This window comes from Pyrus communis, chromosome 3 (genome assembly GCF_963583255.1).
Source record: "Pyrus communis chromosome 3, drPyrComm1.1, whole genome shotgun sequence".
Classification (NCBI taxonomy): Eukaryota; Viridiplantae; Streptophyta; class Magnoliopsida; order Rosales; family Rosaceae; genus Pyrus; species Pyrus communis.
Window position 1 is genome coordinate 2,133,668 of NC_084805.1, and position 22,296 is coordinate 2,155,963.

The 22,296-nt window shown below is 36.5% G+C and overlaps 4 protein-coding genes and 1 pseudogene across 9 annotated transcripts; 1 reads left to right on the forward strand and 4 right to left on the reverse strand.

The window, feature by feature from the left end:
• Positions 1-1,176: 1,176 nt before the first annotated feature.
• LOC137727601 (citrate-binding protein-like) lies at positions 1,177-2,412 on the reverse strand (annotated as a pseudogene).
• Positions 2,233-4,914, reverse strand: LOC137728079 (proteasome subunit beta type-5-like). Its single transcript, XM_068466966.1, has 8 exons — positions 4,785-4,914; positions 4,519-4,654; positions 4,270-4,399; positions 3,874-3,980; positions 3,460-3,594; positions 3,277-3,380; positions 2,639-2,739; positions 2,233-2,562 (listed from the first exon to the last, which is right to left on the reverse strand). Exons 2-8 carry the CDS (start codon positions 4,633-4,635, stop codon positions 2,444-2,446), a joined length of 813 nt encoding a protein of 270 aa, XP_068323067.1. The 5' UTR covers positions 4,636-4,654; positions 4,785-4,914; the 3' UTR covers positions 2,233-2,443.
• An 809-nt stretch (positions 4,915-5,723) lies between these two features.
• LOC137729180 (protein LIKE COV 2-like) lies at positions 5,724-11,013 on the reverse strand. Of its 2 annotated transcripts, none has more exons than XM_068468031.1 (7): positions 10,696-11,013; positions 9,835-9,887; positions 9,622-9,731; positions 9,023-9,190; positions 8,168-8,265; positions 6,993-7,119; positions 5,724-6,171 (listed from the first exon to the last, which is right to left on the reverse strand). In XM_068468031.1, the coding sequence occupies exons 1-7, from the start codon at positions 10,798-10,800 to the stop codon at positions 6,065-6,067; spliced, it is 768 nt and encodes a 255-aa protein (XP_068324132.1). In that variant the 5' UTR covers positions 10,801-11,013; the 3' UTR covers positions 5,724-6,064. The 2 variants fall into 2 exon arrangements, with proteins under 2 accessions (XP_068324132.1, XP_068324133.1); XM_068468032.1 differs by having other exon boundaries at positions 6,074-6,201.
• A 1,731-nt stretch (positions 11,014-12,744) lies between these two features.
• Positions 12,745-15,761, reverse strand: LOC137729310 (protein NONRESPONDING TO OXYLIPINS 2, mitochondrial-like). 5 transcript variants are annotated; one of them, XM_068468219.1, is made up of 4 exons: positions 15,490-15,761; positions 15,270-15,388; positions 14,764-14,805; positions 12,745-12,984 (listed from the first exon to the last, which is right to left on the reverse strand). In XM_068468219.1, exons 1-3 carry the CDS (start codon positions 15,639-15,641, stop codon positions 14,786-14,788), a joined length of 291 nt encoding a protein of 96 aa, XP_068324320.1. In that variant the 5' UTR covers positions 15,642-15,761; the 3' UTR covers positions 12,745-12,984; positions 14,764-14,785. The 5 variants fall into 5 exon arrangements, with proteins under 5 accessions (XP_068324320.1, XP_068324319.1, XP_068324321.1 ...); XM_068468220.1 differs by lacking the exon at positions 12,745-12,984 and adding an exon at positions 13,660-13,839; XM_068468218.1 differs by lacking the exon at positions 14,764-14,805.
• A 1,615-nt stretch (positions 15,762-17,376) lies between these two features.
• LOC137729004 (uncharacterized) lies at positions 17,377-21,781 on the forward strand. Its single transcript, XM_068467821.1, has 9 exons — positions 17,377-17,675; positions 17,807-17,890; positions 18,103-18,212; positions 18,350-18,400; positions 18,846-18,989; positions 19,826-19,915; positions 20,360-20,466; positions 20,828-20,912; positions 21,332-21,781. Exons 1-9 carry the CDS (start codon positions 17,564-17,566, stop codon positions 21,428-21,430), a joined length of 882 nt encoding a protein of 293 aa, XP_068323922.1. The 5' UTR covers positions 17,377-17,563; the 3' UTR covers positions 21,431-21,781.
• The last annotated feature ends 515 nt before the right edge of the window (positions 21,782-22,296 follow it).

The window sequence follows — 22,296 nt, forward strand, 5'->3', positions numbered from 1 at the left end:
AAACTGACAACTTAGTTATTGTATTCTTATATTTACTGTTGAAAATACCAAAGAGCCCATACCATATGAATAAAACTAAACATTTTTCTCAACTTAGTTGACTGAATGAGCAAAGTAAAACACTAAAGAAGAGCACAGGGATAAAGTGAGACATAATAGAGTATAGGGAATGAAAAAAGTTTTTGTTTAGAGCAAATGTGATCCATCATGTACCTGAGTTTTATTTCTCGCCGCAGTTTAAATTTTTGTAAAATAAATATTGCTTGTATAAAAGAACACATGATTTTTTGCTTGCAATAGATAAAAGAAAGAGTAAGATATGAAATAAGGTGAAGAAAAAGGTGTTGGGATTGGAGTAACTAGAGCGATGGATACTAGTAAAAACAACTGGTTGTGCTTAATCTTATGGGGACAAAAATGTGCATTTCATTTTATTGGTCAAAACAAATTGTATAAGCTCTATTAACAAAGAAAAATCAACCATGATTGGATGCCAGTTTTGGGTTTTTGTTTTTGAGTATTTGTTTGCAGACTCGCTGGAGCGTGTACGTGCCACTTTTTCTTATTTGCCTAAGATTTTGCTTCGTAGATTTCTCCTGCCAAAGGTTTAATGACACCGCTTTATATTTGTTTTTTATACAACGATGATATATAAAAGTGAGATAATAAATTGATATTAAATTCGTCATCTATGATTAGTGACCACTTTGTAGTCAAAGTCCCAACTTTTCACAAATATTGTCGTAATTATGTTCCTAAAATAGCAATTTCATCTGCAATCATATTTTGAACACCAAGCTCCCCTTCCTTTCTCCCTCAATGAATGTCACACAAAACTAGTCTCCCTCCCTTTTGAGATTTACCCCCTTACACAATATTGTAATATTGACCTCAAATGTTTTGTTGAGTTGCAATCTGTTGCACGTTCTATTAAATTTATGGTTTTTGCTTACATTACATGTCACAAACGCGAATCCCATACTTTTGTTGGTCACTATTCCATAAAAGGAAAATGCTAGGGAGACTATCAGAGGCGGAGTCATGAAGAGACCAAGAGAGTCCCAGGCACATTTTGACATTTTTACTTGTGCTAATGTGGAGAGAATAAACAAGATTTTTTTTTCTTATTCTTTTTCTTGCACAAATACATGGTATTAAAGCTTTTAGTATATTTCTTTATTTACATGACAAATTTCTCGACCCGCTGCAGCGCGCGGGCAAGAATAATTGTATAAAACTATTTTGTACATCAAGCTCCCCCTTCTCTTCTCCCTCAATGGATATATATTTCATTTTTTTGAAAAGTTTGATTCCTCTCCAACTTGATTGCATGTAGTTACTTGAACGATATAAGGCTCCATAAACTCCATACTTGAAGTAAAAGGTTGCTCGGCCATGATCTCTGGCGACGAACTTCCGTTTCCCGTCGATAAAAATTGTCACTTTCCCTGCAGCAACGTTGTGAATCACATTCAGCCTAACCCACTTACCGTAGATATTAGCAGCTACCACACTGTGAGCATAGTACTTCAAATCCCCATCATAGACCCTCAGTTGCCGAGCTGTCGCTTGTTTGGATGCACCAAATATCTGCATTATTGTGACCCCTGAAGAAAATTGCCTTCAAATTGCCAAACCCCGGAAGTGTAGTCATAGCCCCACAACAAAGTCCATGCATGAAATGAAATCAACTTCCCTAATATATAAGAAAGAAATTCAATGGGACTTGAAAAGTGCTTGTGGACAACCAAAAGTGCTTCTAACTATCTTTGACAGAAAAACTTGGAAGAGCACCTTCAAATGGAGAGAATACAAGCCTAAATGGATCACAATATTGGACATTAATTGATGTTGTAATATAGTGTTTCTGTGTCAAGATGTGTGCTTGTAATAAAAGTGCTTCGTACAAAAGCAGTTCCAAACGTGCAAAGGTCGGCATAAGCCTAGAAGTACATTAAAAACGAGAGAGAACAAACATGCATACAGAAATTCTGATTTCGGAGCGCGGTCTGGTTGGATTGTGCTTTTGAAAGGGCTTGTCATGGTTGTAGATGTAACGCTCATGAGGAAACTTGTTATACGGTTTCTGTAATTTGCGATTTTGTGCAGTGAAATGCACAGGTGTGAATCCATAAGTGGGATCAGCAGAACAGAAATGTAAGTTACTCCTTCTAGAGAATTGATAGCAGAAGGGGATGCACACAATTTGCTGAACGCCTAAACCAACAGATGGAATACCGGGAACGAAAAACCGGACACGAATGTGATCAGCTGTCTAATTCAAATGAAATAACATCACCAACAAATGATATGAAATCCGCAATTGAATGTAATAAAGATCACAAGGTTGTGAAGTCAACTTAAAATCCTAATACAACAAACAGTTTCACATATAAACCCAGCATCGGCCATGGAATCCTACACTTGGTATTCCCATTTTCCATCAGACTTCAACCATTTCTTGTTCAACAGAGCCTGCCACTACAGGGTAATAGTGGTAGTGAAGTTCCCCAACATCGTCTCCGGACAGCTTCTTCCATCCGTTTGGCCCCACGTGATAGACTAATAAAAAACACCCCAGTTAAAAAACAAATAAAAAGTCATGAATGTGCAGAGAGAGAGGGGCAGAGAGAGTTACCGCTTGCCACTCCCCCGCTGGCCCCATCGCGGAATGTTGCATGATAGATAGCTCTTCTAGCCAACTCAGCAGCTTCTTCGACTGACATGTCATACCGGTACCTAGCAGAATCAACTTGAGTTAGTAGAATGACCGGTGCATAACAAAGTATACAGAGAGTATGATAAACAGCAAGCATGGCTATGTGCTACAACCACAACATCAGGGCAAGGGGCTTAAATGATTCCCATAAGCCAGTTATCCTGATTACAAATTGAACCTCTACCAAAAGCAAAGCAAAGGAAAAGCATAGTGGGCCAGAGCATAAGGGAAGCAAATTTCAAGTAGACAAGTTACATCTCCCATCCTTTGCAACTCCCTCCAAATCTATTTTTAAATTCATGTTATTTCAAACGTTTCTTCTCAACCAGCCAGGACGTTCAAAGTAAGGAAACTTGTACATTTTACACTACCACTTGCTTGTGATTTGTATCTATAACCAAAATCCTAAACACTTGCTTGTGATTATTATGTAGAGAAATCCTATGCACTTGCTATTCTTCTGTTATATACTTAATAAAGACAATGCAGAAAAAATGGTTCAACATCATTGCACCAATAGACAAACAAAACTAAAGGGGTGAAAGCGAAGCACACACCCATTATCCAGAACACCATAAGCGTAAGGCGAGCCTGAACCAACAGAAAACCTCATTCCTTTCAAACGGCCTCCCTCACTGTCAACATAATACAGTCCAGGACCCTGCACTCCAACAAGGATACACATTACATGAGTATAAATGACAGAAAAATTTCATGTGACATGATTTGTATCTTCTTACTGTTTCGTCCCAGCCAGCAATCATGGTCCCAACAGAGAGACCCATTCCGCGGTAAGAGTACAAAATATTTGCCAACAGCTTTGATGCTCCAGTAACAGAAATTCTGCGCTTATTTGCTAACTCATGAAGCCGACACTGATTTTTACAAGACAATTGGTTGTTAGTATAAGTCAAATTAAACAAGACAATTGTTATCCCCTTTGTAAGTGAACATAAATATGTCACCACTACACTACTATACAATTCCTGTTGTGATAAGTTTCTCAATCATATTGATGATCCAAGTCCTCGTACAAGCAACATGAAAGTATACAGAGCATAGAATAAATATAAGTCCAGACCTTCGAAAAGAATTATAGATGACAAGTCTAAAGTTGTAAGCTTCAAATTAAGAAAACACAATAAAAGCACTACCTTAATCCCCAAATTTCTGTGCCAAAACTGGCAGTCAGCAGCTCCTCCCGCCATTGTACCAAGCATGTACGGATTGATTTCAATAATCTTCTTCACAGATTGTGACGCTGAAAAGATAAGGAAGAGGATTGTAAATATGAACCCAAGTTCTGTATACAAAGATAAGATCCATCGGTATGCAGACATGACAGACACAATAGGACACCTAAACTAACATGACAAGATATACCAGTACACAGATATAACATATACACTCTGGGAATATGCCAATTCGATTAATAGAGCACTTCATGAAAATCTCGAAACCGTAAATAGCTACATCTTCACAAACACTTGGTGGCACAAAGCAAAGCATACAATTATGTCATAATATATGAGATAAAGCAAGCATCTTACAGATATATCCTCCCATTGAAGCTCGAGAATCGGCAGCAACCATGACTCCATCCTTGAAGATGAATGCAAGCGTGGTTGTCCCCTTGGCAGGCTTCACCATCTGGATAGCTTCCTTCTGAAATCCATCAAACTGAAACAGCAGAAGAACCAAAAAACACACAAACAAAAAATCAGCCAAAAATTCTACCACACAGAGGAGACTAGGAACCACGACGGAAAAGAGAGCACTAAAAACATATCGAAACTCACATCATTGGTAATAGGAACCTCGAACGCCGGAGGACCCGAAACGCCGTCGAGAAACCCACTGCTCTCGCCGAAGAGATGCGGCGCGTGTGATTCGAGACCGCTAGTGTCAAGCTTCATAGCTAGCTCTTAAAGTCCTCTGAGAAGCACAAAATTCAGATGAAAAATTAAATTGATGATCGCGTTCCAGGATAAACCCTAGAAATCGATTCATAGACTGGGTAATGTAAATCGAAAAAACAGGGAGAAATTTGGGGTTGTTAAAATACCTTGGAGATTGATGATTGCGCACAGACGAAGAACAAGAAGTCGAGATGAAGAACGGAGAGTGAGATCGAGCTGAAGAAGGACTGCCGAGTGTTTTCTTGTGCTGGAGGAAAAGAAAGAGACGAGTTGGAGCCAATGGTGGGCTTTGTTGGGCTATATAGAACCAAAATTAAATGGGCTTTTAGTTTTTTTTTTTTTACCTTCTTCTTTAAGTGGTCAATTTTACACTTTTTTTTTTTTTTTTTTTTAGTATATCAATATTTTTACACTAATAAGAGAGGAAGTTCAGCTAAGCAATATAATGGGTAGCTTAATTTGGTATCGAATTCGTCATCCATCAAGTTCAAACCTAAGATCTCTCACTTCAAGTGAAGAGAAATACTACCAGACTGTAGTACAAAATACCAAGAAAGGATTGAACCTTCGACCTTGTGGTTAACAACCACAAGCTCTAACCAGCTCTAACCAGCTGAGCTACTCCAGCTCCTTGAGAACTAAATACAAAAATCAATTTTTCTTTATAATTTACGATTTATTTATTTATTTTAAACAATTCTAAATCAAGAGCTATTCTAAGAATTTATAATTACAGATCCCTGCGCAGTCGCGTACAACAGCAATGCCATCGTGTTGACCTTCTTCCTTAATAGAAAATTTTAGGGAAATAATTCTCACACCATTTTTATCATTCAACACACCCTGCTCATTCCTATTCATTGATTTTCTTTGATTTTTTCAATCAAACGGCTAGAAATTGATAGGAATGTTTAGGAGCAGAATAATGACAGTGCGTAAACTGTAAATCACTTATTAACTTGAAGACTTTGCTCCATACAGAGCTAATTTATGTCCGTTAATTCTTCTTTGATTTACTCAATCAAATTGCTAGAAATAGAGTGGTGTCTAGTGGGAGAAAATGGGGGTTTGAAAACACCTTTCCATAAAATCATCATAACAGCATTTCTATACATCATTTCAACATTAAAAGTGTACTGAATATACATCGTAGCAGTTAAAAAGAATACGTAACATAAAACATCGCATAACCTACTCCTACACAATACGAAATTCAAAATGCAAACCCTAGCCATGAATCCATGAACGAAAAAATAAAGCTCTTCTCATGTTTTTTCATGTCCTCATGTCCTCATGTCCTCATGTCTAGCTGTGTTTAGTGAACAAGCAGATTAGTAATCACGTACGACACCTGGGGTCCGGTTGAGGAACATACCATGTTGCGTACTTCTGCACCTGTCCTATAAGCCCTCCGTATCATTTGTTTTTAAAGAGACGCCATTCTGTTCGGTGGAATCCTGTCACTTTGCCTAGGAATCCTTTCGATCGGAGAAATCACTTGTGGCATCGTCATACCAACTGAGATTATGATCTCTGCATTCCAGGCGAGAAACGATTGTCAAACTGTTATGAAATAATAGCACTACTCAACAAAGTTCTTCAGCCTCTGCTCAAAACTAGGGATAAATGGTACTATTGGTCACAAAATCATCTTCCAGGTCAAATGAAAGGAGTCAGCAAATGCAAAAAAGTACATGTACCCGTTATAAGAGTAGAACAATCACGTTGCACGAGAACATATACCCCAAGTAATGGGATCAGTTTGAAAAATATCAAATCATGTTCGATGACAAAACCATCCTTAACATAGAGCAAAAATACTTGAATCCAATTTCCTCCACTGAATTCAAATCAAGGATATAGGACCAATAATACAATTAAGATTTGTTTTTTTTCTGGCATACAACTTAAAATGATTTATTTTTCATTTTAAATCTAACTCTTTAAAATTCTTGAACAACAAACATTATTTGAGAAAAACTGAGTTTCATCAGCTTTATTCTTCGCCTCCTCTGTACAGTTTTTCTTGTTTGCATGACATCAAGACTTGAATCTCGCCTAACCCCACCTCTCCCTCAGTGCCACCTGATCTAAAGCTATGAGTTTGTCAACTTTATTCCTGTTTAGGGTTTTCAGTATACTACTCTATTGACAACTTTATTGACAGAAATTAAAGCACGCCTGCTAAACCTATAAGACATCTGTAAATTACCAATCGATTTTTGTTCCATATTAAACATAGGTAGCATTTAGAAAAGTCACAAGCAAAACACATTTTATGCAAAACTATCATGTCCATGAATGAATTAGACTATATGGTCCACGACTGCATGTCCACAAAAGAGGGAACAAACCTATGCCTTCCCGAACTGACAAATTTGGTCGTATGATCTCTTCAGAATTGACAAGAAAAATATCACCAATGTATAGATGGTTTGTTGGGACATAAACACTACACAACTCCTCGTCGCCATCATCCCTCTGTAATCAACCACAAAACAATCAGATTCAAAAGGTAACTCATGGTTATTATAAGAAAATCCAATATGAACTACAGCCAAATCTTACTATTAGAGTATTAATTTTTTCCATTGCTAACCATCACAACACAACTGTTCTATTTTTTTTTCCTTTCATTTGCAGCTTATATTGCATAACTGTTCCTTTCTTTCCTTTTAGAAGGCTGTTGCAATATAGCTGTTAATCTTATTCAAATACATTTTTTTAAAACCAAGTATTGCTTTGCGGATTGCAAGTAAAAATTGGTGATATCCATAGTATTTTCCTACTACAAGTGTAAATAACAATAGAGCAACCTGTAAATATAAAAAAAATTCTTCTTTACATTTAATTTAAGAACTGTACTTGAAAAAATAAAATAATGCCAGAGAAACCAATTTTGTACTTCCAGGAGGTGCCAAAACTAGCCAACCTTTTCTTTTTCGACAAAAGAAAAGCAAACAGAAAACCCTTTTTTTCAGACACAAGAAACTGTCTTTTGAGGGAATCAAATAGCTGTTCCCAAAGTTATTCCTCTCCAATGCATTAACAACCAACATAATCCATCACCTTCTTCTAAGCAGTTCTTTACATTTAACGAACTTAAAAATCTCCCACATGAACTGTATAGGAAAAGATGATAATAATGCCAAAGAAAACAGTTCTGTACTTCCGAGAAGGTGCCAAAACTAACCAACCGTTACTTTTTCAAGAAAGAACAGCTAAAAAGGAAACCTTTTTCAGACACAAGAAACTGCTTTTCAAGGGGATCAAATAGTTTTTCTGACAGATATCTCTCTTGTGCATTAACAACCAATAAGCCACCACCAGCTTCTAATATAAGGGGAAAACCAGCAAGGTCAAAATTGGGACAAAAAAAATCTGAACATACAAACTATACCTGCTTCTTCCAAACACACACCAATCTGTTGACAAATAGAACATTAAACTATGTCGAGGTGGTTATACATGAAGTTCTAACATAACATGTATAAGGTAGATCTTCTAATAGCTGGACAGTTCAACATACCTGAAGGGTTACAGATGATGTTATAAAACCAAATGCATATTCACCAAGTCGAGGATGACGGATAATTGCAACCTCTTTAAAAGCAGTGGTCTTTTGATCTGTCCAATAGAAAGAGAATTAATTTCTGAGTATAGCTAAATGGAGACAAAGAAAAGAAAAACACTGAATGAATTCCATATCAGAAATACACTAAATCTACCATGCACCACACACTCAGAAAGTAGACGGCATCACAAACTTTTACTAGCTCCGGAGAAACTAATGCAGCCTACCAAATAATATAAACAAAACTATTTGTTTGAATTAGGAAGACCATTGCATGTGTGCGCTCACCACTTTTTCTTTACAATGGCAATAACAGGGGTCAGAGGTTTATCTTAGATAGGGAATCATCTGTGTCTCCCTAGTACCCAAGCAAGGGAACTTATATTTTTCAAGTTCACATGATTATTCAACTTAAGTCAAACAGCGTAGTGAAAGCCTACATGGGAGTTGACAAAAACATTCAAGCATCAGAATTTACCATTATATGGCATACTTTCTGGCGGAAAAATCATACAAAGAGCCACTTCAGATAGGTTGGTGAGCCTTATGATTTAACCAACCAATTTCTGGGCTTGGATTGTTATTTTTACAAGCCTGAAGTTAAGCTTGGATTGGTTCATTTGTTGAACAAACGAGCTCAGGTGTAGCCTTTATCAAGTGAGGCCAACATGCTTGCAAGTAGCTAAGCGCCTTTATAGCCCAGATGTGATAGAGGAAAATATAAACCCTAAAATAATTAGGACAGAGACATGCAAAAGCTTTACAAGAACATATAAGAATGGACACATAAATTGACATAAAAGCAATTACCTGGAGAGATCGCAGAACTAATCTGTTTAGAGGCCGAATATATGTGCTTCATAAAGGGCAAACGTTTTATGAACCATTCTCCAATCCAGAAAACTGTCTCACCCATCCATGATGAAGCAAAAATACCAATCAAGAATATAAAAAGTAGGGATGTAACAAATCCTAGGCCTGCAACAATAAAAAAGAAGTAATCAATACTGAAGCACACAAGGACATAGATTAAACAATTAACTACCCACGATGAAATTGACAAACATTTAATCCATTATCCAGCAAAACTTGGTATGAACTTAAGATATGATTCTACTTGGACCAAATAAATTAAAGATACTCCACATTGTAAAAATTTTCCCTACATGAACTGAAAAATGCTACCCAAAAATGGTGTATAAGAGGCTTGATGATTCACATTGACCTTCTTCTAATTTTTTGCTCCTCTTCGATAGTTACTGCAACTTGAACTACTTGGAAACTTCCACAAAACCTATTCAAGGCATATGGTACCACCAGAATTTTCCCCAATTTTTTTGGTCAAAAGTATTACTGGTATTTCAAAACATGCAGAAACAAATGTAAGTAAGAAGTCTTTGGAGTCATACCAAATATGCTAACCCCAAGCCTGGCATATATTGGACTGGAAAAACCATCTATAAACTGAACAAACCACCAAGTGATGAAGAACGTAACAGCGACAGGAAAGAGAACCATACTGCAAATTCACAGTTCAAATCTTTTGTTGTTACGATCAAACTTTATATATTACAAAAGATTATATAATAAGAAAATAACCAAACCCAATTTATGCACATTACCATCCAGTCATGAATTTCTTGGAGACCCAACTCTGAAGCACTGCATAGCATGCCTGATCAAATTCAAGGGTAAATGTTATACTGAAGACACAAGGTGTTTGGTATACTTTATGCATTGAAAAACAACCAACAAAAACTCTGGCACAAACAGATTCAGTAAATGATGACTTTAAATAAGACTAGATAGAGGAAAAGGACTAACATAAGTGCTTAAAACCCGCTGGTACTTAATCTACTTCGCACCACTATCATGGACTATTACAGCCCCTTCTGTTTAGCATTTTTCGAACCTTTTATGACATTCTTTATAGAGGTCATGAAAGCGTAAGCTATTAATATTTGCACAACAACTGGAACTTCAAACTTGAAACGAGTACGAAGAAATTAGCAACACTTTACATTTCGAGTTGTTACTGCAGATCCATTTCCCAAGACTACCCATTTGTAGTTCATCCAAGAGATCAAAATAAGTTTTTACCAATTTTTTTTTTCTTTACACAAGCAAATACTTGGGGGAAGGGGGACCGGGAACCAACTGAGCTACAAGCCCCTTGACTTACCATCATAACAAATTCAATCATAGCTACCCAACAATTATATCTTTCCATGATTTTATTCAGATTCCAAACCCCCAATTTTTCAATCCAAAATCATCTTGTTCTTGCAGGTTTCTAATACAACATTTCTCTATCTCCCAAACCTAATTAGGAAAATTTCAGCATTCAACTATTAATTATGCTTCTTTCAAATTTCATGCTCTAATCAAATCCCCAAACTGCCACAAAAATAAAATGATTCAATTTCCAAATTGGGGAAGAGGTTTTCTAAAGTGGCGGGAAGGTGACGGACAGACAGACAGACCTTGCGAGTGGAGGAGTTGGGGGAGCTTGGCGGAGACCTGGAAACATCTTCAGAGTCAGCTTGCGTCAGCGGACTCGACGACGTGGACTCTTTAGCTTGCGCCATTTGGCTGCTTCTCCGTCGTTGTGTTACTTACACAGCAAAGCAACCAGAGAGGCGGAGACGGAAGGCAGAAGAGGAAGAGCAACTGATTTCAGTTTGCCACGAACCGTCGGACTCGGACGCTGAGTGGACTCTCTTGTCTCTCTTGGTAAAGCTCCTACTGTTTTGCTGAGCCCCTGTTTGGCTGCGCGATTAACTTTTTTGGTTTCTCTCTTGATCTAGCTATAGACAATTTCCAGCACAACTTTCTTATATAAATAAATAAAAATAAAAATAAAAGACCAACCGATGGCTTTGCTGCCAATCCATTTCTCGGGAGTTCATAAGACTTATAAAGGCATTGTAGCAACTCTTGATCATTATCGTGTGATTCATCGTCATTAAAAATTAAAATACTAGCATGAAATTTGTAGCAATCATATAGCCATAAACAAATGTCATTGTGCTCAAGCTTGGTTTGTTTAATGTTTTTTCAAGCTCAAGCTAATACTAAAACTTTCGTTGTTAAATATTATTTCTCATTTAGAATATCGGATTATTGGGTTTTTCGTAATCAATTTTATCTCAAAAGCATACATTATTTGGATTAACTACATTTTGCAAGATTTTGGAAACCTTCAAACTTTCATGTATTTACCATTCAATATTTTTTCTTCTTCTGAGTTTTGCTATAGATTTGGGTATGCTTCTAATTAGTCGATTTTATATAAGTATGTTTGCAGGCATATGCAGGTGTGCATAACATAAAATCATATGTCAAGATAAAATAGTACATATGAATATAATCACTTTTAATGTGGTTGAATATACAAAATAAGAAATGAAGCATATCCAATAAAACTAACAATAAACTTGATAAAATAAGAATATACATGAACTTTTTTCAGAAATTTTTATTAGCACTTCAAAAATTTCATTTTACACTCCTAACAAGTGTATTTTTCTTTCAATTATAGAAAATTTGAAGTTCAAAATAATAATTTTGAAGTACTAATAACAATTCCATTTTTTATAGTAATAAGTTTAAGAAATTTCAAACTTTTACATCAAATATGTAAATTATAAATTCCATATAAAATTTATGTAAACTTTCGAACTCAAAATGGAATTATTCAATTGGAGGTTCAGCCCCTAAACTAAAAAATTGTTAGTATTAATCTCTAAACTTGTTATAATGTGGAGCAATGGTCTACTCCGTTTGGAACTCTTTATTTTGAAAGGAATTTTTCAACGGTATTACTCATCAAGTTCCCATTGAAATACGATCCACACAAGGCAAAGCACATACCAGTCAAATATGGCTTTAAAATTAAGTTCCGAATTAGTTGATGTTGTAAACAAGAGTGTCAATGCCATACGCAACACAAGAACGATCACCAAAATTGTTAAAAGCCCGTCCTACTATAACACGCCACTACGTTTTGTTAGTTGCAATAACATCTTCACATTTTATCCATAAGCTATAGATTTTTTTTTTCTTTTTGAAAGGAAGACAACTAGTGGCAAGCCATGATTATCCACCCCTTTCGGGGGCAGGAAGACTCACAAAGGCATTTTAATCTCCCCCTGGCCACAAGTCTAGCTTCCACACCAGCAGCTGGTTTCGAACTTGATACCTCTAGTTTTTAGTTTTAAGGAAGCCTCCTAATCCGCCATTTATGACTAGATCACCAACTCGTAGTTATCCTTGCGCTATAGATTCGGTAATCGAATATATATGCTAGAAGGCCATTCTTCCCGCTTTTACAAGGCAGAACGAGAACGGACAAGGACAATGCCGTAACATTTGCATTGACCGAAAAGAAGATACAATTCAGAATGTTCAAAGCCATTTACCCTTTATTAATGAGCATGGTCTGAAGGCCCTCAACCCAAATAAGCTCGTGCATCACATGAACCTAACTGGTACAGACCCTATACTTGTAAGCAGTAACCAAACCATACAAAGAGAATGCAACATTCCTATTGTTCCATTAATTCTTCAGGCCAAGCATTACATCGCGAACCGTCACAATCAAAATGTCTAGTTTAAGCAAAAACAAACATTGATAACGGAAACCGTTTAACAAATAGCAATTTATATGCCATGGGCACACAAGGAAGGAGAGCACTACAGTACAACTTGGCCGAATCAGGGCAAGGTTGTTTGGTTAAATTCGGTTCATGCTCAGCTTCGGTCGAGGAGCCCTATCCAAGAATAATTTATAATTAGCCGAGCTTGAACTCATTCAACAGAAATCACGCTATTGCTATTTACTAAAGAAGCACATGTAAAAGAGATCACACACTTAATGTATGAGAAGTTTGAGTAGTTTAGGTGGAGGGTGCCTTAACCCCGTCATTAGGTTTTATTGGAGAGTATTAGAACATGAACTTCACAGATGATCAGAATATGCAGTAATAGCAGAAATGATAAGGTAATTAAGCAATTTGCATCATTCAAAACAGACAGTGCAATAAGATATTCTTGTCCAGCAATCATTGGTGTGGACATTTCGTACGTAGTAAATAACTGGCAACAGTCATAGAAGAGCCACTAATGTGACTATAACTTACTACTTAGGACCGCTAAAAGAAAACCGAATTCCTAAACATCAGGGTGATTCCTAAGGGACTATCTCAATTCTCTCTATTAGTCATTGGTCACTTTAAAACCCATGAAGAGCTATTCGTTTCTAAACTCCTGATTTTGACTATCCCTAAGTCCCACATTGAAGGATAGGCAAATCTCAAGTCTAACGTTAGTCAAAATGCCCGAAATCACTTACTAACACAAGCTGTGGTTGAACAAAAAACACAGCAAATGTCCTCGGTGGTCCTTAGAAAGGTACTGGACTAAATGTCAATGTGCACACTAGCATGTAAACATTCAAGACAGTAAAACTGTTTTTCAGGAATGCCTAATGTAACTTACACAAGGCAATTGCCATAAAGCATAGGAAAAAGGAAAAGAACAAAGGATGGAGGAACCAATATGCAAGCCAATTTGAAAGCCTGAAATGATCGGAGCATGGAGTCCTTGTCACCGAGGAACTGCAGCCTCTAGAAAAACCAATGAAGCAAATAGGAAGATCAGTAGACGAAGAAATTCTACCGACAAAGAGAAAAACAAATTGTACTGGTGAGTAGGATACTAGGATATAATATGTTGAAGAAGAATGTGTCTCAGATGAGCCTAAATTTAATACAACAAATTCAAAAGGAAAATGACAACTAACTGCATCGTATTTCTAGTGAGGTGAAAATCAAAGTCAGTGGTTCTTTCATGGAACCAGACTTGCATAACCATACGGGTGACAGGATGTTTTGAGTACAATAAGAAGATGTTAACTTGAAGATCTCTAGCTTGTTTTATTATTTTTCTCTGTTTCTAAACCAAGGGCTCAATCAGGAATATTTTAAGTATATGCAAAATTGCAACAGAATATCCCATTTTTCACTCTTCTGCTACAAAGCTAAGTGGAAATTGGTGATGAACAATAGAATGAACGCAAACAGGTATGGCTGAATAACGCTGTCACCTAAATAGGCTTAAATTTCTCCGTCCCCATCGATTTACAACCAGCCTTGCACATTTATTTATGTATAATTTTCGTTTTGATAACCATAGGTAGTAATATAATTGCTCAAAATATCAATTATTAAATAACTCAAGCCTTGAACAATAATCTAGTTGTTTCACCATCACATTACAAAATACACACCACAGAAAGTTGAAAAGAAAACTCAATGCATCCATGTGGATCATTTATACCACAATAAGAAACTGCAATTCCATGAATTACTCATGTAAACTGAAAACAAGAGCAGAATAAGAACGGTTCTCAAAGGTACCACTGAACAATCTAACAGAAGTTTAGCAGCAGCAACTAAATAGCTGAATTAACCGAGCTGGCATAAGCTACGCAATACAGTGTCCAAAATTTCAAGACATGACTCGGAAGGGAAACCCTAAGCACCGATTACCTCACATAGCCAGCGGGCCTAGTCACAACGGTGATGCAAGACCTATACCACGATGTTGAAAAAATGAGTCAGAAATAGACACCCAATGCAGAAAGAGGTAATCAGTGCGCCACTAGACAAGAAATGACTAGCTTAAGAGCTATTTGTTAATGAACAGAATGCATTAATCACATCTGTGCACTAGAAACTTGAATTATTATCCAAATTTGACACTGAACCGAGTTTTGATTCTGGAAATGAATGAGAGAACGACGGATAATGGATAAAAGGGACAACTTTGTTGAGATTTAACTCTTCATCTTGTCTACTCAACCATTAAAAAAATCCAACGAATCCCAATTATTCACACGAAAAAGGACTAGAAAACACTCTCTACATCTCGTTAGCGATATAGCTATACGTGCAACTAACAAAATTAAACACCCATTCCAAAAACACAGATAAAGAAAACAATTCAACAAGAAAAAGTTCAGTTAAAATATTTAAAAATTGGGAAAGTGGGTTACCAAGAGAAAGGGAGCTCCAGCAGGTGGAATCGACGGCAATGTTGGATGTAAGCCGAGCAGAAGCAATGGCACTGTGAAGCGGCATCATTGACTCCATGCATCCCAATACCGAAACGAATCTAATCACAATAACAATAACAGATATTTGTTAACACTGGGTTTCTGAAGCCACAGAAATTGACAAAATTGGCTGACTTGGAGGGATTTGAGAAGACTGTACCTTGTAGCGCAAGGAATTGTTCTGGTGGCGGAAGCAAACGGGGATGCCATGGCTGCAGGGTTTAGGGAGTTCAGGGAGGTTTGGCTTAGAGCTCTTGAGCGAGCTATGGACCTTGAGCCCGCCATTAGAGCTGATCTGCAGAAGGAAGCCATTTATTGTTCGGCGAGAGAGAGAGAGAGAGAGCGAGAGTGCGAAGGAGGATATGGAGGTTGAATGTATCGCAGGTCGATCGAGGAAGCAGGGAGGAAGCAGGGAGGCAGCAGTTCGCTTAAACCCTACTCGTTTCTGAAGGCACCATTTTCTTCTTTTAGTTTTTGCACTAGTTGGTTGGGCTTTGTCTGTTCATATAATTTCGGTATTGGGCCAAATTTGGCCCGAGTCAAATTCTCAGCCACTTGTTATTTTTGTGCAATGGCAAAGTAGAAACGAATCACATGTATATGAGTTAGATCAGTTAATTTAGATAGTGCGTTTTATTTTAAATTTACTTTCTACAGATTAGATTAATTTAAATTGTGAAGAAAAAAATGTACGTGAGTTTTTTCTTTTACTTAAGTGTATGCAAGTTGAGTGAAGCTACAATTATTTGGATGTTCACATTTTGCTTTATTTAAATCTCTCAAGCTCTTTCACTTAGTACTACAGCTTACTATGTTCATTTGTAAATATATTGTTGTATAAAAAAAGGAGTTTTAACGAAAAACTCACGGTACTGTTCACTTTAACGAAAAACCACATTTTTACACTAAAAAGTCAATCGTAGTACTATTCACTTTACCCTTTATTTTGTCCCTATCATTAAAACTCAAAGTTTTCAAGCCATTTTCATTAGTTTCCCTATAAAAAAGGGTCAAGCTCTAACGTAGCTTGAATTTGAGCACAAAATTACTTGAATTGTTTGCGTAACTAGACAAGTATATATGGAGACCAACTAGTGATGGTAACTTTACTGTGAAGTTTGTCTGCGTGTTTATCCTAGGCGCTAATATGAACAAGTAACCATGAACTTTTAGGGGAGTTGCATCTTCCTCCTAAGGTGCTCTTTTTTCTTTGGCTTCTGTTGCTAGACAAATTGGCTTCTGTTGCATCTTCCTCCTAAAGTACAACCCAATAGGATTTTAGACATGAAAGTGAACAAAGAAATGAGGAGGGGAAGTAAGAATTATTAAGGAATTTTGCAGCTGTTATTATAACCTTTTTAAATCCGAAAAACAAAATGGTGAGATGATCACGTATGTTATTCAGTCTTGTCTTTCTTCTTCTCTAAAAGTCAAAGGTAAGGGTTACATTTTTTATTTTTATTTTTTATGAATGGGATTATAAGCGTTTTGTCATTGTGTTTTGCCTTGTTTTCAAATTTATATATGTATTTTATTTTTGTTGTATTTTCGTCTTTGCAGTTTCATTATGTTGGTTTTATTAGTCTAATGTGTTTAGTTGAGAGTTTTAACGAAAAACCCACGGTGCCGTTCACTTTAACGAAAAACCATATTTTTACACTAAAAAATCAATCATGATACTATTCACTTTACCCTTTATTTTGTTCTTATCATTAAAACTCAAAGTTTTCAAGACATTTTCATTAGTTTTTTTTATTTTTTTTATTAGTCTAATGTGTTAAGTACGGCAAAATTTCTAAAGTGAAAAAAACCAAAATTCAAGGGCAAAAATGCAGCAAATAAACTATAGTGACGAAAATGAGAGTTATTGTAAACTATGTGGATTTAATGCAATTTCGTCATTTTATGGGCAAGTTTTAATAGAAATCGTGGGATCAAACATTGACGGCTAAGATTGTAACGGAACAAAAAGTGGACGGCTAGGATTCGAACTGAAGTGCTAAAACCCTATCTCCGCACCTTCTGGCAGGTGAGCAAGCAAGAGGGAGTGACCTGCCATATCCCTAAACCCCTGCTCTCTCTCTCTCCCCTTGGTTTTCACTTTCTCTCTCTAGGTTGTGTTACAGAGAGAGCAACAAAACGCAGAGTCATTTTTCCTAAACCCCTACTCTCTCACTCTCTCTCCCCTTCGTTTTCACTTTCTCTCTCTAGGTTGTGTTGCAGAGAGAGCAAGTATGCTGCGCCGAAAAATTAGGTTGACGAAGGAGTACTTGTACAGAAAGAGCTTGGAAGGCAAACAACGCTTGCTCTATGAGAAGAAGCGCAAGATCAAAGAAGCTCTAGAAGGTTCTCTCTCTCTCTCTCTCTCTCTCTCTCTAGATGCATATGTGTGTGTATGTTCTTTGTTTCTAATTTGAAATTTTGTTTTGGAAGTGATTGAATTTGTAACAATTTTGGGACATTTGATTTCTTTGCAGAGGGGAAACCGATACCCACCGAGCTTCGGAATGAGGAGGCTGCTCTTCGTCAAGAGATCGATTTAGAGGACGAAAACACTGCCGGTATGGGGGTTTATGAAAGTTTTTCGATTTATGATCATTTATATATGAAAGTTTTTTGTGTGTGTGTGTGTGTGTGTAAATAATGTAGTAATGTATTCAAGTTCTTGTGTAATTGACAATTTGTAATATTCTGGGTAGTTTGAACATGTAATTCTTTAGTTTTCATTCGATTATGATGTCGATTCTTCATGGCTTTCATTTCTGAATCCCAGTCCCGAGGTCACATATAGATGACGAGTATGCAAACGCAACTCAGAGAGATCCGAAAATTTTGCTGACTACTTCCCGGGATCCGAGTGCTCCTCTTATACAATTTGCTAAGGTTGGCTTAGCCTCTTTACTTGTGTTTCACATTGTTGTAATCAGTTTTGCTGCTCTATTGTGTTCACTTTGTGGTACTAATATTATGCAAGGCCAGTGTTGATTATTGATTGTTGTTCAATGACACTTTTGTTGCAGGAACTGAAACTCGTTTTTCCCAATGCGCAACAAATGAATCGTGGTGGTCAGGTTGGTCCACTTTTCTGCCTAGTTTTATATTGTTATTGATTATGGAGATATATAATATATTGTTCTCACTTAAAGAGCCTTCTAACCATTAATGAATCATTTACTCCATCAAAACTGTATTAATGAATCATTATGTAATTATACGTTATTTGTATTAGCCTTCCAACTAGAAAATAGACAATAGACAGAGCGGTACTCTGAATTGATTTGCACATATTTTTCTGCACGGTGCTGTTTGATCACTTCTTATGAATCAACAATTCAACATGCATTACCCAACCGATGTGTTGTGGGAAGATAATGACATTTAAGTAATGCTAGATGGACCCCCTTACTTGAGAACACGATGACATTTAAGGAGGTACCTATCGTTGATGGTTCTGATGCTTTGGTCCCTTTTCATACTTGAGCATACATTGATATTTTATTTCTCCAAATCCTGCAGGTTATTTCTGAAATTATTGAAACATGCCGTTCACACGAATTTACGGATGTTGTGCTGGTTCATGAACATCGTGGTGTACCAGATGGTTTGATTATAAGCCACCTTCCTTTTGGTCCAACAGCGTATTTTCAACTACTCAATGTGGTACGTAGTGTGATAATTTTTGTGTTATTGTTGGACAAATACCTTGGTATTAAGACTAATGTAGGACAGCAGAAAAGGAATCCGGACAAATTAGAATTTCTTAGGACCTTCAGCAGCAAAAATTAGGAAAGTGAGGCCAAGATAGAATTTTGAAAAATGAAAAAGAAGGATCATGATCTAGAGGTTTGGATAGGGCTAGAAAGGATTTCATTTCACTGCTTTCAGGAATCAGAGAATGCTTTGGTTTCTAGTAACAGTTCTTTTGGGAGATATGGCCTTGGGTTTTCAAATTTGTGATTTTCAATGGTTGATTGTACAAGTCTGGTTAATGCTAGAGTGTAAGGTGAAAAAAATGAAGAGGAAGTTGAAGAGGATCAATCTTGGCCTCACATTGGAGATGAACCTGTTTGCCTAAACCCAGCAGGAAGGCCTCATAGCTTCTAAATCATTTACTAGAATGGTTTTTTTTTTTTTTTTTTTATTGAATGAAAAGAGTTAAATGGATATTTATTGGTAAACTTGGATCCAGAGATTCAAAATCAATCATAATCGGCAAGTCAATGACTTGAGATCACCCACGAAAGATCCATGTACCACTATTACAGTCCTCCAGGAAACTTGAGCGACTCTAATTCCTTAAAAAAATGATAAAAACAAAGCCCTTAAAAAATTGGTAAAAACAAAGCAGCAGCTTCTTAGTGCAAAGAACCATAAAATGAAGGTTTGATACTGACAACAATTGTAGATTGCCAATCATGATGAACAATTGTAGAATACATTATTGCTTTTCTGACTTATTTATTTTGAGCACTCTGCTAATAGTACTGTTGTTATAGGTCACAAGACATGACATCAAAGACAAGAAGGCCATGGGAACGATGCCTCAGGTTTATCCACACGTGATACTTGACAATTTCACGACCAAGGTATCATAGCTCAATTAAAGATTCCAGCAGCTTGACTTACTTTACTCCGTACATTATGCCAAGATAGATCAGACCCCATTGATCCAATTAGAGATAGTTTATAAGGTTCAGAGATGAGGATGATTGATTATAGTTATCTCCAAAGAGTTTATGATATACCTCCTACTATGAAAATCATGTGAGGAATTTCAATGTTGCTGTTCTGTCTATGACTACATATTGAGCTATTGATAAGCTACCTTGATGGTGATATAATTAGATGAGGCCATCTTTCATCTCTCTCTCTCTCTGATTACTATTCCTACTAATGCTGATCCATCCACTCCTGCTACGTCTTAATCTTATGCACACTTGCATCTCTGCATCTTTTTGAGTTGGCCTTTGTAGTGACTAACCTGTTGACTCTTTTATTGAATACAATTTTCTTTTCTTGATTGTTCGTAGTTGGGTGAGAGGGCAGCAAATATTTTAAAGCATCTCTTTCCAGTGCCAAAGCCGGATACAAAACGCATAATCACTTTTGCCAATCGCGCTGACTACATTTCATTCAGGTTGGTTTGTTAAGGATGGTTGTTGATATATCAACAATGATTTTCACATTTCCCTTAAATTCTACTAAATGCACATGTTGGTGAATGTAGATAGGGCTTTCTTGAATGATACGAACTCGGGCGCCTTTTATTTGGTCAGAACATATATTATGTAACTGTTTTATTTGGTCATTATATTTTAATAACTGTTTTTTCCTTTTTTGTGCATTTTCTTTTCCCCCTTTTTTTTCCGTTGTCTTTAACCATTGCTTAGGAGCAATTGTACCATTGTACTCATTATATTTCTTATATCAAGGGATCTAATTTTTGCTAAGTGAAAATGGTTGCTTTGTATTTCCATTAACGATTTGAGAACTTACAGGCACCATACTTATGAGAAGCCTGGAGGTCCTAAATCTATTGAGCTGAAGGAGATCGGTCCTCGGTTTGAATTGAGGCTTTTTAAGGTTAGTACTCATTACTGTATCTTCATTGTTGAGAAATTTGTGCTTCTTGCAAGGATATGGCTCGTGTTTCATTTTGCATTCACATATTGCTGTTGATTATGTCGTCTGGATATTAGTTAGAATTTTTTTGCTTTACCTAATTTGCTCAAAATTTTCCCGTTGTCTGCTGAGATTTTTTACTTTAAATTTCTTTTATGTTTAATACAAAGAAAGCAACATCACTGACACACACCAAGCATACTGATAAGTGTTGTTTACCTATCGAACCCAATACCTCCTTACTAAGTCGTGCCGGTGCTAATCAAATCACTTAGATTTATTGGTCATGTTCGTGTTATGTTTATTCCTAGTAGACTGTTTAATGTTTCGTAGCATTACTTGTTCGTGTTTACACTCTATTTTTCGCTTTGATGTTGCAGATAAGGTTAGGAACAATGGATCAGGATGAAGCCCAGAATGAATGGGTCATCAGACCATATATGAACACAGCCAAGAAACAGAAGTATATGGGGGATTGATAATATTTGGCGCTTTTCGTTAACAATTTTGTGTAACTGGTCCTTAGTATGGTTCAACCAACTCGCCTTTTATATCGGTCCATCGAAACATAGCATGGGACTAAACAGCCTGTTAACGTCTTCCCGATTTCCTTCAGGGCGACTATTTTTGCTGCATTTCCAACTTATTCCTTTAAATTAAAGAGATAGATGAGAGAGGTGAAATCAGCTGTAAATGGTGGTTGTCTTAATTTTATCTGCACTCACTCGTTCGCTTTTCTGTTAACATATTTGTTATATCTCGTCGCAAGGTTCTTTCTATCATGTAAACAAACAGATGTTATGCCCCAAGTGTTTTCGATTCATAATTTTGACAATTTGACTGCATTTTGAGTGGAAATGACAATTGTTCGAGTCTGTTTGATAATCATTTTATTTTCATTTTTTGGGACCAGAAATAGTGAATTTTTTTGTTGGAAGGAGGGACGAAGAGTGAAAAGAGTGACGGATGCAGTCTTTGTATGCAATCCGATGGTCAAAAATTAAAATAGATGTGGGAGAGTAGTGTAAAATTCAACTCCCAATTTTATCAAGGCAAAATGGTAAATGACAAAGGTTAAAAATTTCCCACGTTTTTTTCTCCACTCTCTTTTTTCTTATTTCTCCTGCAATAACTTAATTCTCCTTGGCTAGTGAGGGTTGGTTGAGTTGGTAAAGTTTGTTTTATTTGCTAGATCAAGGTTTGACTTACGTTGGTAGAATTTCATTGCAATACATTTTCTTGGAGTTGAAAATAAAGAATTTTTGATAAATTTATAATTCTCTACAATTTCACAATTTACAATACTTTAACACTGTTGTAAGCATATTCAACTTAAGAATTATAG

What these genes read in the sequence shown, in the direction of transcription:
- LOC137728079 (XM_068466966.1), bottom strand. Translation starts at nt 4,635, where the DNA reads ATGAAGCTTGACACTAGCGGTCTCGAATCACACGCGCCGCATCTCTTC. An exon ending in TTCAATGGGAGGATATATCT is followed by an intron (nt 3,981 to 4,269) that starts GTAAGATGCTTG and finishes TTATCTTTTCAG; the next exon opens with CGTCACAATCTGTGAAGAAG. An exon ending in TTGCTGGCTGGGACGAAACA is followed by an intron (nt 3,381 to 3,459) that starts GTAAGAAGATAC and finishes GTTGGAGTGCAG; the next exon opens with GGTCCTGGACTGTATTATGT.
- LOC137729180 (XM_068468031.1), bottom strand. Translation starts at nt 10,800, where the DNA reads ATGGCGCAAGCTAAAGAGTCCACGTCGTCGAGTCCGCTGACGCAAGCT. An exon ending in TAGTTCTGCGATCTCTCCAG is followed by an intron (nt 8,266 to 9,022) that starts GTAATTGCTTTT and finishes TCTATTGGACAG; the next exon opens with ATCAAAAGACCACTGCTTTT. An exon ending in CATCATCTGTAACCCTTCAG is followed by an intron (nt 7,120 to 8,167) that starts GTATGTTGAACT and finishes GGTTGATTACAG; the next exon opens with AGGGATGATGGCGACGAGGA.
- LOC137729310 (XM_068468218.1), bottom strand. Translation starts at nt 15,641, where the DNA reads ATGGCTTCCTTCTGCAGATCAGCTCTAATGGCGGGCTCAAGGTCCATA. An exon ending in ACAATTCCTTGCGCTACAAG is followed by an intron (nt 15,389 to 15,489) that starts GTACAGTCTTCT and finishes TATTGTGATTAG; the next exon opens with ATTCGTTTCGGTATTGGGAT. An exon ending in CTGGAGCTCCCTTTCTCTTG is followed by an intron (nt 12,985 to 15,269) that starts GTAACCCACTTT and finishes ATTCTTGGATAG; the next exon opens with GGCTCCTCGACCGAAGCTGA.
- LOC137729004 (XM_068467821.1), top strand. Translation starts at nt 17,564, where the DNA reads ATGCTGCGCCGAAAAATTAGGTTGACGAAGGAGTACTTGTACAGAAAG. An exon ending in CTCTTATACAATTTGCTAAG is followed by an intron (nt 18,213 to 18,349) that starts GTTGGCTTAGCC and finishes CTTTTGTTGCAG; the next exon opens with GAACTGAAACTCGTTTTTCC. An exon ending in AAATGAATCGTGGTGGTCAG is followed by an intron (nt 18,401 to 18,845) that starts GTTGGTCCACTT and finishes CAAATCCTGCAG; the next exon opens with GTTATTTCTGAAATTATTGA.